The sequence below is a fragment of the Acanthaster planci genome, linkage group LG04 (assembly GCF_054643075.1).
Source record: "Acanthaster planci isolate LZ-2023a linkage group LG04, COTS_SCS, whole genome shotgun sequence".
NCBI lineage: Eukaryota > Metazoa > Echinodermata > Asteroidea > Valvatida > Acanthasteridae > Acanthaster > Acanthaster planci.
The window spans coordinates 8,494,210-8,510,643 of NC_141780.1; the positions used below are offsets into that span (position 1 = coordinate 8,494,210).

At 40.0% G+C, this 16,434-nt stretch overlaps 1 protein-coding gene across 3 annotated transcripts in view; it reads left to right on the forward strand.

Moving 5' to 3' along the window:
* LOC110974918 (uncharacterized) overlaps positions 1-14,799 on the forward strand; it is a 114,710-nt gene extending 99,911 nt beyond the window's left edge. For 2 of the 3 annotated variants that reach the window (XM_087135423.1, XM_087135422.1), the window contains exons 7-11: positions 1,602-1,736; positions 7,914-8,048; positions 9,533-9,679; positions 10,848-11,039; positions 12,303-14,799. In XM_087135423.1, coding sequence (XP_086991549.1) covers positions 1,602-1,736; positions 7,914-8,048; positions 9,533-9,679; positions 10,848-11,039; positions 12,303-12,703 — 1,010 coding nt within the window. In that variant the 3' untranslated portion in view covers positions 12,704-14,799. The remainder of the gene's footprint in view (positions 1-1,601; positions 1,737-7,913; positions 8,049-9,532; positions 9,680-10,847; positions 11,040-12,302) is intronic. The other variant, XM_022226885.2, reaches the window with a different exon arrangement.
* The last annotated feature ends 1,635 nt before the right edge of the window (positions 14,800-16,434 follow it).

Below are 16,434 nucleotides of genomic sequence, written 5' to 3' on the forward strand. Positions count from 1 at the left end.
AGGGGTTGCTGTCAAGTCAATCCTTGGCAATCTGGCATGCTTCTTTGGTGGGAACATTGGTGAATAGCGACACCACTTTGAAGCTCACCATGATGTCTGTTGGCTGGTGTGACAGGTTTCTTGTAAGCTTTGCGAACTGGGTGGAGTTGGAGATATGGTGTGGTGTGTTGCCAACCAGGGGCTGGAGGATGCCGGTCAGGAAGCAGGCAGTCTCGTACGTCGGTGAGCCCCTTGAAGACAAAATGGGGTGCAGGGGGATGTCCAGCTTGTGGATCTTGGGTTGACCAAAGAATCTTGGACGGGTAGACGCCACCGGGCGGAGGCGACGGTACAGGTCTGCTGGGATGGAGTCGGAGTGGTGGAGGTCGAGGAGGTGGCTGGTAATGCATTTCTCAATGGCTCCAGTCTGGTGAGGTTGGGCTTGACTGGTTTGGAGTGTGGGAGTGCTTGGTGTATCTTGACTTGGATGTTATCGGCTGTGGTTTTGTCCAGCTTCTGTATGGCAGGTTCAATGGCTTGGATGATGTCGGCTAGGGGGACGGCGCGGTGGGGTGACAAAGTTCATACCTAGGGACAGAACATCTGTCTCAGTGGTCAACAGGGTACGTTGGCTTAGGTTCACGACGGTGTGTCTTTGGAATTCACTCTGGCTGCAGAGGTGGGCTGGGAGGGACGCAGGTGGTGTTTGCTGTCGGGTTGCATTTGTCCCGAGCCCAAGGGATCTTCTATATTCCGACGGCAAACACCACCCATGTCCCTCCCAACCCACCTCTGTAGCCACCCAGCAGTAGCCCCGGTGTATATCGCATTCCATGTGAATGCGGCCAAGTATTACATCAGGGAAACCGGAAGGAACCTCCCAACCAGACTTCAAGAGCACCGCTCACATGGCCGACGAGGAGAGTACGTCAAGTCAGCCATCATCAAACATGCACACTCCACGGACCACCGCATCGAATGGGACAAGGTAGAACTCATCGCCCCCATCAAGAGCTGGCTCCTGAGGAGAATCCAAGAAGCCATCAAGATTTTCCGGCACAACACTGTACCCCAAGACAAGCTCAGCGACATCTGGCGCCCACTACTAGCACCCAAGTAGACACCCACTCCCGGGCAGTAGGGTCCTCTATACTCGAACCCAAGGTTTCCTGCCAATTCCAGGATACAACACCTTTACGCAACTACGCACACGCTGAGTCACACAACCCACAAATCCAGTTTGCTCCACCCCTTCCCGATTACCTTTATAACCAGCTATCCACTCCAGTCTGACACACTCTCTTGAGGACGGCTAGAGCACACTGGCTGAAACGTTGAGTTAACACTCACTGGTTCTTTTAAGAACCACACCTCGCCCAAAAGAGATTAATTCCATGGTTTACCTGCAAACCCATTTCTTTTGTCTCTTTCACCATGGAGAGCTTCAAATCTTACTTACACTTGGTTATGAAAAAGGCCTATTCCCCCCACCCAATAGCATTTATATCCATAGTGAATTACTGAATTTGGATACTACTTGTTTTTTATGCCACTTCAGATAATTTATTTGAAGTTTGGGCTGTTGATCACAGATGATGTATTTTACTCCATTCTTCTGTTAGACTCTTCGGGCAGTTGTCCTTCAGCTTACTTCAAGTGCAACAATGGTGTGTGCATCTCCAAGGAGCGGCAGTGTGACGGTGTCAATAACTGCCAGCAAGGTGGTGATGAGGATCCACATGCCTGCCAGGACCAAGGTAGGTAGAAACAGATTATCACAGTGGTCCGAGTCAGTTTCAGATGGAACATATTGAACAGTAGCCAACAAAGTTTGAGTTCAATTTATATTTTTGGAGCCACTCGCTATGTGGATCCCTGTTAAGCTTGACATGTATAATTTGACATGACATGACATGAAATATAATTGAAATTAATTTCAAACTATTTTTGTATGTTTGGCAGGTAACTTGCAGTACTTATCCATTCTTGGAAATTAAAGAATGACTTCTAAACTTAAAAATCACATACAAGATGTAACAGGGACAGGGACAGAAAAAAATTGGATCCCAAATTCATAGAAGGACCTGTATAGTTTTCTCTCACCACTTGCTTAGGATTATAGCCAGTTTTTCCAAATATACACCATTTTGATGACAGCGGTGACCATGGGTATAAGTGCCCAGGGGGATGGGAGTAATATATTCCCCCTCCACTTTTTAAGGCGGGGGTGGGGAAGGAGGGATGGGCTATTTAATCACCCCTTTCCCATACACTGTTTTTTGCCGAGTGAAATATTAAAGTAGATTGTGAACAACTTTTCAGACTTATCAATAACTAAAATGTATTCAGTATGCAACGCAAAAAAAGAAAAACAAGTTTTTAAAGCCTTAAATATGCCATTCTAATGTAAGATTCTTCATGAATGTAATACATATTACAGATGTACATCAATATCATGAACACCAACCTCTATATTGTCATACGGAGTCACCCCCTCCCCTTTTCAGATTTTCATGGCTGGGCAAGTCATCCTTTCCTCCTATCTCCCATCCCCCCCCCAGTTTCCGGCACAAATTTACGCCACTGGCGATGACCATCAGCTGCAATTTTGAAAATGTGATCAGAATCATGTTGGCATCTCTGGATGCCAACAAGAACCTGTGAATGGGCGGGGCATCTCTGGATGCCAACAAGAACCTGTGAATGGGCGGGGCATCTCTGGATGCCAACAAGAACCTGTGAATGGGCACTGTGTCGGCTGCAGACTGATCTGTCCTCATGTTTTTATGCAGGATTTAATTACCAGCATTTCAGAAGGTCAAGGATTTTGAACTTAATGGTAAATATTCAAAAATCAAAAAGGTGCAGACACCTTGACTGGCAAAGTTTCATTTTTTTTTTGAAAGAACATTTTCCACAGTAGGAATTGGTTTCAATGCTCTGGGAAAAGCTCAGTGCCATATCTGTAAAAGGTCCAAAATGTTTCACCCAATAAAAACCTGTTTGTTCTTAGCATACATTAAATTCAAACATGCATAACGTTTGGTCCTTCTTGAGGCTGTTTGACGTTCCATGAGTGAATTTGAATCAGTGAAGAAATTTCCCATGGCAGCAAACTGATAGGGCTTGAAGGGGCCCCATTTTAGATACCGTGAGTGAAATATTCCAGTTTCTCTTTACATTTGGTTAAAAACAACAGGCCTACAGTTTCTACAGTACAGCAAGGTGTGTGCTATAGACCTAGATCCCCCAAGGTTAAATAGTGCGAGTATAGTGATTGAGAATTATGAAAAAGGAAATTATCGTAAAACAATATGGGATTAAGTAGGTTTACCTTGCAATAGCAGTTTGAAATATGTGCATCTTATTGACAACATAGGCAGAGAGGAAACAGTGTGTAAGAAAACAAGAAATTTGTTGCTAAATTGATTTTCTGTGCCTACATAAGGGCATGCGCGTGATGTTGTGCACTTTTATTGGGGTTCTGCAGCACACATCTTGGTAGGTCACTGATCCAGAAAGTAAAATAAAACACGAGCTGTACATTTGAAAAAAGAGTGTATGAACTATGAATAGTACATCTCTTGAGAGCATGAGGTACAGTTCTAATATTGAGGCAAGGACTGTATGTGGATGGTACAGCTGCCTGTGTTAAGAAATGTCCGAGCTTCATAAGTACGTCTAGTCTCCCACAGGCACTGAAAAGGTTTCCATTAACAGGGACAATTTGCTTGGATGTTGGTGGGTTTTCAACCAGGGAAAATGACAGTACCGTGAACTGCTGCTTGTTTTATGATGGCAATTATGTCTGTCTTCATTTTCCCTCTTATCACTTTCTGTCACTGAAAAGGGATGAACAGGGAACCTAAATTACATTTCTTGTGGGGGTAGTCCCTCTGAATAATCTCATCAAACCAGTCATGCATTGTTTACACCAATTGAAAAAGTACAGAGCTGTACTGATTTGGAGGCTCATTTCTAGGTTTTGTACTTTTGTAGCTTTCAGCACACGTGGGACTCTCCCAGCACTTTGTCCATTTCCTGAGGGAACATTTTCACCTAGGATGCCATTAATGGAAGTAGTGCTAGTGGGCAGAATAGACATTGCCGGATTGTATTTTGTTTACTCACAGAACTTAACAGATATTGACCTACGGGAAGTCTTGAAGGGCCCATATATTCCATTTGTAGGGCATTTTGGCTTTCATATTTCAGTAGGCTAAACCTGCATGTTGATTAGCATAGTTGATTTAGCACATGACGGTATTTAGCTGAGCAAAGGTTTGGCACGAATTACTTCAGTTAAATCATTTAGGTACCAGTGGCATTTGAGCCATTGGTTGAATTTTTTGCCAAGCACTAAATGGGGAAAATTATAACTTGAATTCCAGTTTTGTGTGTACATGCAAACATTCGTGTGAATTTAGTAAGGGAATAAGTATGTGCTTGGCCAGTCTTAAACACACGTTTAAGACTGGCTCAGGAGAAAGGATGGGACTAATGTGGCTGGGGCATTATCAGCATTCAGTTTCCTGAGCCCGTCCGAAATGTCAGTTTAAGATTGTCCAAACACATATTTATTCCCATTCATAAATACCTTTTTAGTCAGAGTGTCAAAAGAAGTTAATATGTGATTTCCAACGATTTTTGTTCTAAATTTTTACTTTCATTTTTCCAATCACCCCCCATCTATTTTATGGTATATTCCTTGTGTAAGTTGTCCAATAGAATCTCCTTATGCACACAGACTCTTGACCAATCAGAATCGATTAAACTGTCTCGTATCCAGGTGCCAGCATATGATTATGCAGCAGGCATTATCCCTTCTCAAATGTTAATATATGGTCAAGTTGCAGTTGTTGAACAGAGAGATTTTCTGAGGTTACTATTCATGTTGACCTGGACATCACCAAATTTACTGTTGGTAGAAAATGAATACAAATTTTCCAGATTTCATATTTTCAAGTTGTTAATTGTATGAACATACTTTTGCTCAATACATCTGAGGGTTAATCATTTCCCTTGGACTCAAGAATTCACTCCTGATTCGTTCACATTGGGTTTTGTGAAAAGTTGAAAGGAAGCAAAAACATGTCTGTTGTCACCTACAATTTGTAAATGAAATCTCCATCCTTATATTACTATTCTTTTCTATTACTGGAGGCATATATCCATTCCATTCCTGTAGAGTCAGGTCTGTAATAAATGGATCCCAATTTATGTTCGCCCGGGAGATTGACAGGTTCTTGTGGTTAGCGTAAATCTCACTGGGAAAAAATCCAACAGTAACTACAAGATAGTTAGATATGCATAGTCCTTGGAGGGAAAATGCTGGTGGGATTATTGGGGACTCACATGAGAAAGAAATTAAAGTGTCAGTTTCTTCTGGTGAAAGTGATTACTGGTCAGTGTTTTTGACAGGATGAAGGGAAGCTGGGCAATATTGGAACAAGATTGAATTCTAAACAAACCTTAAGATGAGTTATCTTACCTGTTGGATGAGAGCTGTGTTAGACTTTGTCTCCGGATCTCTTGGGATGTCATTTGTTGATGTGGATATTGCAAGTGTAGAGCTTGTAAGGCTGCAGATGATTAAGCTTTGTAGGAGTGTGTTGACCAATGACATTGCAGTTAAATCAAAGCAACAGGTGAAAAGTGAGGTGTCTCCCATCCCAGATAAATGTATTAAAGATAACCACTGAAGAAAATGTCTGAGAGTTTCCTCATTAAAAATAAAAAAAGTGGACTGAAAACCTCAACAGAAATAAGATACACCTGTACATCTACATGTGTCCACCTTTACAGTTTAAAACCAGATCAATCTATGCAAGGTACATACCATGATACTAAAGCCAAAAGTCAAACTTCATCTGCAGTGCATATTGGACATGAAGATGTGAGGAGACCGTATACACACAGTGCATGATTCTGTATTTAGTACACCTACATTTACACCACCTGTTCAATATGCATTACTGTACAAGTTATTTTTCATGTGGATTTCTTTTCTAATGGAAACACATGAATAATCCTGTCAGGTATCTCATGTCTTCTCATGACATCCCCATGTCCCACTCATCCTGGAATTCTTGGCAATGTTTAGCAGACAACTTATTGACTTTTGAGGATTGTTATCAGTAGACCCCAGGGTTTTCAATTTATAATTTCATTAAAATTGTTCATGAATAAGCTGTATGTGAAGTATGGTGTTTACAACAAACCTCCCAAATCAAATCTCTCCAGAAGTTTTTGCTACTTTGATTTGTGAAGATAAATGTATACACAGTATCTCCAAGGATGTTTCTTCAACCTGTGAAACACATTAAAGATGAAGTAAATCAAATTAACAAAGTACACTTCCTTGTGAAGAGCATTTTTACTCAGGACCATGTTATTAAGTACACACATATTGACAAGTCCTTCAGTGTTGCTTTGTAGCAAGGGTACTCTCAGAAAGAGCATATGTTAGGTTAATAATAAATTTCCACTAAAAGCAATTTTTGGTACAAATGGTGCTTAAACTCGAATTCAAAGGAAAGAGAAATCTTGTTTGTAGGGCCTATTATCAAGCACCCTCATTTTTTTCCAGAAAGTTTCTTTATTTGTTGCTTATTAATAAAACATACAAATTTTCCCTCACAGTTTCATCATATTTTAAAAGTAAGAGAAGATGTTTTGAATGCTTATATTAGTTACTAGAATGTTTTCATTCAATTGAAAGGTGCATGTGAAGCAAGATGATGTCACACTTTTTTTTCCTATGAGAGCTTGAAGGATTGCATCTCACCAAACTGCCATCAGAAAGTGCACATGTAAACAAAGCATGATGTCATTGTGTATTAAGTCTGTTGCATCTAGTGTAAACTAAGTTCTTTTTAGGATTTGTTTACACCAATGGCAATATCAGTTGTTTTGATGTAGAAATTTTGCAAAGAAAGATTTGCAGTTTCCAAAAGAAATAATGGCTTGAACCGCAAGGCAGTTTGGTCAAATTTTTTGTCATTTTTTAGCTAGCTGTCAGCATGAAAAGGTAAAATTCAGAATTTCTTCCTGTATGTTGTCCAAAATTACCTTTTGGGGGGGCATATTAAGTTTTCTTGTGAGGAAATATGAATACCTGAAGTGTCTTTTATTAACATTTTGCATTTGACTAAACTGAATTGCCATATTCACTGAAAGATTTTTGTCCATGCAAAAGATGCTTACGGATTTTACAAACTCCCCTCCCATCTCTGTAGTAAACTTGATTTTCCTTGCTTTCTGAAAAGATAGTAATAAGGTTACGCTACATTATTTCAATAGTCCTGGAAACACACATGCGTGTATCCCATCATCAGGTGATGCAGCATGCATGATCCAGAATTCTTGAATAATTTCCTACCATAAAGTAAAAGTGGGGGTTTATTTCTCATTGAGTCTGTGTGACAAAAACACAGTCACAAACGTTCTAGCTACCAGTCCAAAAAAATTGCTTTGGACATGGACTTCCACTTACCCTAATGGACTCAGCTCCAATACAAACTGGCAACACAAATTCCTGTTTTCATTTATGCCAGTAGTGCATGCACCATGTCACTCCTCACTCTAGATTCGATATCTACATCAATTTCTGGCAGAGAAATCCCAGGAAATCCCCCCAGATCTGACTTCTTGTTCAGTCATCTTTGTCAGTGCCGGAGGCATTCTTTGCCTCACGTAGTTGAGCTGCACCTGGCCTAATTTCCAGCCTCTTGTTCTAGCCCTGTCTCATTTCTTTAAATGCCTGCCGCTGCAGTGGGACAGACAAGACCTCTGATCTACTCACCTTGCTTTGGGAGATACAGCCCTAGGCAAAGGCCGAGGCACCTGTAATCTACTTCCATCTTTCCTCTGGTCATTTCTACCTCTCCTAGTGCTCTGATTAACTGATTAATTCTCTTTTGTTTTTTAATTAGATTCCGCTGATTGCACCTGTGAGAATGGAGGAACATGCATGGTGAGGGAAAACTACCTTATCTGCCTGTGTCCGGATGATTTCACTGGGGAGCGGTGCCAGTACATTGGGCGACGTGAGTGTAATCATCATCAGGGTTAGAAGACAAAACCCGCATTTGCTGATTTTACTGTCTGAAGGTAGCATGGCTCTGGAGTACCATGTTCAAACATTTTTATGTATTTGTGAATATACATGCTCAGCACTCAAACTGTGTTGTGGATGACCCAGGATTTAACAAATGAGATGTCTGAAGTGCCAAAGTTTAGACTTTTCACGTTGACAGTGGCTCAGGTTCAAGTTGACACATGCAGAGAAAAGTTCTGAGAATGAACCAGGATTTTCAATACTGTAGAAATTTATTTTACTAAAGGAAATTGAAGATTTTTACATTAATATGTGAATGATCAGGATTAGTTTGACAGCCAGTGCAGCCCCACCTCCAATGTGTACCCTATGGATGCATTAGAGCGAGCTACTCTTGTTAATATGAGTACTCTCCCTGAAGTGCATGAAAGGTAGGAGGATACTCCTAGCGCGAGAGTAACGCGCTCACATCCTCACTTGTATTGACAGGAGTAACCGCACAAACACAGCCTAAATTTCAATTTGCCACCAAAAATATGCCAAGTCACACCTTATATTGCATGTGGTTTCAGATAATTTGCTTTAACAGCTGCAATTAGCCAAGGCCTGAAAAGATCTGTACTAGGTATCAGGGCCTTGGGATGGGGTATGGTAATGACCTACCTACTGGATCCCAGTTGTTAAAGAACAATTGAATGTAATTTTATATCTACATCTTATCCAAGTAGATGTGAACTTCATTTAGAAGTATTAGTATTTGAATAACTTTATGCAATTTCTGGGAATTTTCCTTAGCCCCTCCCTGTCCCTTTGTATTCCTGTGTTTTTAAGAGCATAGATCTGCCAATGATCATTACTCTGTAGACAGAGAACACTGTACTTCATGCATGTAAATGGAAGCCACAGTTTAATACAGCTCTTCACATAAAGAGACCACATTTCCAGCGACATCAATAAATGCAAAACCCTATTCCATCTTCTGTCAGATAAAGAAATTTCCAAGCTCGTAAGTCATAGTGACGCTTCATAGAATGAAAAAAAGAACTCTGTTTTCAAATGATAACCACAAGTTGCAAGACACACAGGAAATGTCTCTTTAAACAAAGTCAGAATCTGAAAACTTTGTGTTGCAATTTTACACCAGACAGAAATCCAAATGGTGACTTTTACATAAAGAGGATTTATTCAGATTTTATGTAGAGCAAATATTAAATATTTCACATTTGTGCATTGGAAAGAGTGAGTTTTATTAGGTGACAAAAATTTAACCTCACGAAGGCATTCTTACCATGCATTATCATACCATATCCATAAACATGCATTATTGGTGTAGTGTTACTATGAAGCGAAGCATTTTTAAGTTTGTTTGGAAATGAAAGTAACCAAATTTTATAACTTTTTAAATTTCGAAATACCAATTGCTATTATTGTTTCAATTTGCTTAATTCTCCACTCATGCTCTATTTGTCATCATGGATTTTTTTCTGTCAACAGGTAAACATGTGAGTGCAGTCATCTCTAGATGTAATTGTAAGAACGGAGGAACATGCACTCCTACCAGCTCTGGCTTTGGTTTTGTCTGTAACTGCTTGCCAGGCTATGGGGATTATGACTGTAGCCTTAACAACAGTCTCATTCAAGGTTCATATCTCCATCCCTTCCTCTTTAGGCCCATTTATACCGGTACATGTGAGCAGTAATGCAAGGCAGTTACAGAAAGTGGTATGCCCACCTGATATTTAAATTTACATTTACAAACGAGGCAGAAACCTGTTCAGCATGCAAAGCATCATGTCACTAACTTTACCAGTAACAGGTGTCCCTGACTAAACAATAACAAAAGTCCTTCAAGGGAGAATCAAACGCAGTACAAGGAATTGCTCAACTGTGTCAGTTGGTCCGTTACGATATACATGAGTACCCAATGAGAAACCTGATTGGGAAGAGTAGGCACTCCCAGTGCAATATTTTTTTTTAAATCACTCCAGTTTCTAACTGCAGCACTTTATCGAGAAACCGTATGCTTTGTCCACTCTTAATGTAAATATCTAAATAGAAAAACCCTGTTTTCTATTTTTGTTGACCGCACAGTATTGTGTTACTGTTAATGTATGCAAGTGAGCCTTTACTTGATTACTGAAGCTGAAAGTTTAACTGTTCATGGGCAGATAGCTGGATATCTGCATGATTTCAGTTCAGTATCCAAGTTTCAAACCTTTCGTCTTTGTGGACTTCTCTTGTAATGTTGGGTGATGTTTACGTACACTTGGTTGTATTCTGTTTATTTAACTACTAAGCCAGGAAATTCTGAAAAGAAAAGATATTAGTAAAAAGCAAGTGCAGTGCAACAAACTAAGGAAAACACCAAAGAATCTACCTATTTTTAGGCTGCTTTACCCTTAAAAGAGCAAAGGGTTACATGTTTTCTGTTATTCTTACAGTGCCCTTTTTTAATCTTGATTACTGCCTTCTGGAGTTTACCACTTATGTTTTGTATCATTTTGATGCCAATTTTATTGAGATGACACATACCTTTATCATGAAATGCCCTCTTCTCAAAAGACAAATTTGCCAAAAATCTTTTTTTTTCAAAGGCACATATAAAAACTTTGCTCCTCCTTGGAGGTCCTTATTTGCAGTATTGCTGTGCACTGTATCATGAGAGTGCCAACTGTAGCATACATCGATGGGTGTATCTAGAGTCAATTGCTCCTCACCATCTTACTTGTCCAGTACAATCCTACTTCCCTTTGAAATTGAGCCACATATTTTCATTTGTCACCTTTTCTCTTTCTTGTTGCATACACAGGGGGTGCTTCTTCCACCGAGTATGGGATTGCGATGGGAGCTGCAGTGGTGGCTGTCTTACTGGTACTCTTTGGCGTCGGTCTCTGTCTGTGTGTTATCTTGCAGTATCTCAAGCAGCAGCGTGAAGGGCCTGATGGGCAGTACAGACCAGCTCTCAGTAGGGATGTCTACAGTGTGGAGGCTGTCAATATCGGTGAGGCTGGAATTGTTGGCCATGGTGCACTAATGATACTACAGATAGAATATCAAGACTGTACAAACGCAAACCCTGTCCAGGGTTCTATAGTTGTGAACATTACCAGAAATTCATAAAATGCTCATTCTGAAAAGTGGTGCTGTGTATATAGTTAGGCACATTATTTAATATTGCATAGCTAGGAGTGAACTAGTACAGGCGGCCGTACCATACTACATGAGAAACATGCCTCTGCTTACCCCACTGTAGTCGCAACGTGGCTAACGTTAAGTCAAGCAGTTCCAGTGAATTTAGAAGGCTGACAGCTACACAAACCATACAAAAATCTAGCCCTCTAAATAATGCTCTAATATGATTCTCACACGTGTATGTAGTATGTACATACAACAGTATGTCAACACAGTCAATGTTGAATGCACATTGCCAAATTCCGATGCAACAACTTTGACCCACTGTAAAAATTTGTGGCCATGTGAAGATCTTTAAGCTCTATGTAAACTTTGAAACACTGCCCTCAATCAACACTATTTGCAAGTTTACAGCTCGAAAAAACTGGCCTTGAAACTCAGTGAGTTGTCCAGATTCAGTGTCTTGAAGTGAGCATACCATTGCACCCTATAGTGACATTTTCAGAGGCAGTATATACAATTAGTTTTTGTCAACATTATTGACAAAACTTGGGCAAATAAAACTTCATGAGTTGGTCTTTCACGTAGGCTATATGCGGTTTACTTCCTATTAACGTAAAACTGTACAAGAATATGACCTTATCAAACTACATGGAACCCTGCTGTCATGAGTTTGCGCATATGCACACACAGACCTTACAGAAGTCTGGTAATGTCAAGTTTGACATTACTAATGTTGTAATAACCTGTTATAACCCTGAATGTCACTGATTTAGCTCTTAGATAAGTGATGTATTATGGAACAGCTTCCCCAGAGTTGGGTACAGCTTATTTGCTCTGCAAAATATAGCAATTAGTAGGAGTAAGGGTTATGCTGAAATGAGTGTTCGGCATTGCTTTTTGTTTTGCAGCATGCCTCAGAGAATAATTATATATTGAGAAGAAATCAGTCAGTTGTTTGTGACATTTAGTGAAGGGATCTATGAAGCTAGCATCTTGACATGTCAGCTTTTTCTTGTTCGTTTAAGAATGTTCTGTAAAAAGTTTTTTAAAGGATCACTTCAGCAGCAAAGTGCAATACGTGGAGAGTGCAAAAGCAATGCATTTATTAACATTGCAGTTCTTTCTTTAGGTTTGAACTCTGTTGAACCTAATGACTACATCCCTCCTAGCTATCACCAATGCACGCACCACTCATCCCATGCTAGCGTGGCCACCCCAGATGGATCCATGGATGGCACCCTGACTCCCACAAACCCAAGCTACCAGCGTCAGATATGCAGACAGCAACGTACACCAGAGAGCCCCCCACCAAACTATGACACCATCCTCAAGCTGGCCCGAGACTTGAGTCCTTTCTATCGAATGTTCACCAGCAAAGGAAGCCTGAACTTTAGCGAAACCAGGTCACAGCCGCCCAGCTTAAGGGACCAGGATAGTGTGCCTAATACAGGGTCTTTGAACACACCCACCACTCCATGCAATGAATGCTTTGAGATGAAGCACATGCCGGATGTCAAGGAGGACACCTGATTGGTTGACTGGCTGATTAACTGGCCAATGCACAAACAGTATTACCCAGTGATGTTCTGTGTGTGCCTGGAATCATGGGGATGCACTACTGTGTCAAAATTGTGCACATTTGGAATGGGTTAAGGCTACAGCTGAAAAAAAAACTCTGAATGGACAACTTAGAGAAATATGTTGAGTAATATGCATAAAAGTTTGGCAACAAACCTTCTAAAAAGGAACAACTTTGAATGGATCTACTAAAGGAGGGAAGAAGGCACTTGTGATTTTAAGTCTGTATGGTGCATACATTCTAAATAGCTGACAGGGTTACTTGAAAAGGGGTACCCCTTTTAAATGGGCATGCTTAAGGTTGGCCCAAACTTAATGCCGGCACTTTCTTATTACATTTCAATGATGTTTGAACATATTTGTCTGTCGTTTCATTCAAGTGAAGGGCAGCCTTACATGTAAAAGCACAATGTTGTAAACTGCACTTACAGAAAACATTAACACCTGCATTTACATGTACATCGCACAGAAAGATATGAACCATATTATATTATTGAAAAACAAAAATGTCCTTGAGAAATGGGTAATTCCAGAAATTAGGGGTCCATTTTTTTGGGTGTCCCTGTCACATCTGACATACGATTTTGTAAGTGCAAAACACATTTTCTAATTTCCAAGAGTGATGAATTAATGCAAATTACCTGCCAAACAAATAGTTCAAAATCAATTCTGGTGATATTTCCATGTCAAGTAAGAAAGATCGGATGCACTTTTGGACCCCTATTTTCTGGATTTACCCAAATATCAATTATTTTCATTTTCAGTGAGTGGCCAGAAACACAAAAATGTTCTTGAGAGATCTTTTTAGAGATCTGGGTAACAAATAATTCTCCTAAATGAGCCAGTTTAGTATTTCCAAAAGGAAAGGTCAGTGGAGAACACAGCAGACAGGCAAGTTAGCATATAGCTACACTAATATGGCAGCTCTTCACACGTGCAAAGTACTGTTCCCGAATGACTTCAGACACCCTTCATTTTGGGCATGAATCATGTTGGACTACCAAGCTAGCTCCTTGCTTATCTTACACTCATTTTTATCATTCTGAAAACTGACATGGCCAGCCGCAGTATATGTGTAAAAGGAGAGCAAATGTGAGGAAATGTGTGTCAGTGTGCAACTTGTGATATAAAATAGTGCATAAAATAATGTAAAACCAGTTAATACACCGGTACCTAAACAATATTCAAACACACAGACAATGTTGTAATCAGTCCATCACATATCCCTCCAAAAGTCCAGTCACCTCTTCTTCCATAAGACCACTTGTAAAAGGGTGAACAATGACAGAGAAATGTTTCTGTCACATTTCATTTGAATAGCTTGTGATCAGACTTCTTGACCAGATGGATTGTGATGAACTTGACCACAGTACTGCACGCAAAGTTCTAATACCATTAGTACGCTGCAAGTTGTTACGACACCAGACTTGTTTTCATTCAGGATCTATAAATATAGTTTCTATAATGCAAAGGTATCCAGAGGGCTGTTATTTTTTGTCTACTATGCAGCAGAAATCATGAATCATGTAACCTACACCATAGCTAATTGGTTACGCTGGAGCCATCTTTGTATACTATACCATGCATTATGCATGTCATTGATCTCCATGTGAATAAATCTGGATAGGTCACCGGCTGTCAAAAGTTACAATCCTCCATATCACAGCTCCATTCATGTGAGATTTTGATAATTATTTGAGTGATGGGAATGGTTGAGTCTGGTTTCCTTGGTACATTCCAGTGGATCAATCAGGAACCAGCTGTGCACATAGGTTGACTCGTTTCTCTAGCTAACAGGTTATCCTGAGTGTTTTTAAATGGAGGTGAGTGGTGCATGCAGGAGTCACAGTGCATAACATGGTGCTATTGAAGAAGGTTTGGAGATGCAAGTTCAACACAACTTGCACGATGGAAATGGTAACTGTAGTCCGATGATGCATCTTTTTGTTTAAACATGCATGCAGTGAAACAGGTCAGTTAAGTTTTCAAGACTCATCTAACAGCATGTGAATGTCCCAACAGCAAGTAACATTAGCTAGTGCCCGGATGTACAGGAAATTATCATGCATGATTAATTAGCAAGTCATCTCAGAGGAATGTGACACTGATGGCAACAGGGTGATATCAAATACTTGAGTATGTTTTATTTTGACAGTACTATACTATACACAACAATGAAATGTGTAACATACAAAAGAAATTGCACTATTTTGCCTCAGAGAGATATATAGATGATAGAGATAACAGCTTATATTTCTTGCATTCTAATTTGTATACAGCTCATCTTCATGACAGTCAGAAAATAAAGACACTTTAACATGGGATGAAAATGTTTGGAAACTGATCATTGTAGGCAGTGCATTTGAGAATCACACCTTTCAATCCATGTATGTGTGTTTGACTGTTTGTTGTACCATGATTCAGTTTGACTGAGGTTAGGTCCATGTTATCCATACAGAATATTGCCAGGTACTTTGAGCTACACATTTGGCAGTTCATGACTTAGTTGACTTACGTATAAGCCGAGAACTCATCAGTTTGTTGGACAAAAACTTTTCTTGCTAAGAGCATTCAGTTTGTGGTTTAATCCTTACTTGCTACTTGAATGGTAAGCATTTAGAACTGACATCTTTGAAAAGCCCCTCATCAGAGCAGTATTGTCTTCTAATAAAACAATTTTTCTAACCTAATTTCTAACCTCCACTTTTCTTCCCTTATACCAACTGCCTTTTAATATTGAGTGTCCGGATTAGCTAATCCCTTAAACACTTTTTGAAGTCCAGCCTGTGCAAAGTATGTTTTCTAAATTGATTGCTACCTTATGATCAGTTCTTGTACATTCAGCTCATAGGCGTCATGGCACATTTGTTATGTCAACTGAGCAGCAATCAATCCCTTTAAATGTTGCAAATCTTCGACTTGTTCTAGCGTCATTACAACATAAGGGTAAGTTCAACGACTACCCTTATGGAATATCAAAGTTGCCAAGCTTTCACTAGAAGTAGCTCTGACTTCGAGACTGAAGTTAGGAGTGAAAAAAATCAAGAGTTGTACCACAAATGCCACAAAAATGTAAATGTCACAGACATTCGTCAAACCGGTTAATACTGCAGACATGATTGGAGTCAGTTGTGTGACTTGCTCTGTTGATCTCAGGTAACAGACTATCCCACATGTGGCTAATGTCCTTGCCATCCATTCTATTACTTGTGGAAGTTTCATTACCTCTGATCTCAAACGATTCTCTAATAAGTCTCATCCCTTCATGATTGGCCTTAGCCAAAGTCTTAGATTCATCCCAAGACAAGGGTGTCGGAACAGGTAGAAGACTCCACACCAGTACAATATGCATGCAAGTAGGGACACGTACTTCTCTAGAAAGAATTAATCTCCTGTCTAATCCCTCAGCTTTTACCCACACTGTACAAGACCTCAAGCAAGAGAGTGACTTGAAATGTTAACTGAACAGGCATCAGTCTATACTTGCCCTTATGGTCCTCAGTCTGTTACCTGTTGGAGGATTGAGGAATGTTAGGATTAGTCTCAAGGAATTCATCTGAGCGTGGGTGGTGCCCAGTAGAAAGGGCAATTTGTAGAAGTAATTATTACACAAGTTCATTTATCAACTGCACACATCACAGCTACCCAGCATGGTTTAATAAGGACACGGCACTTAGCAGGAA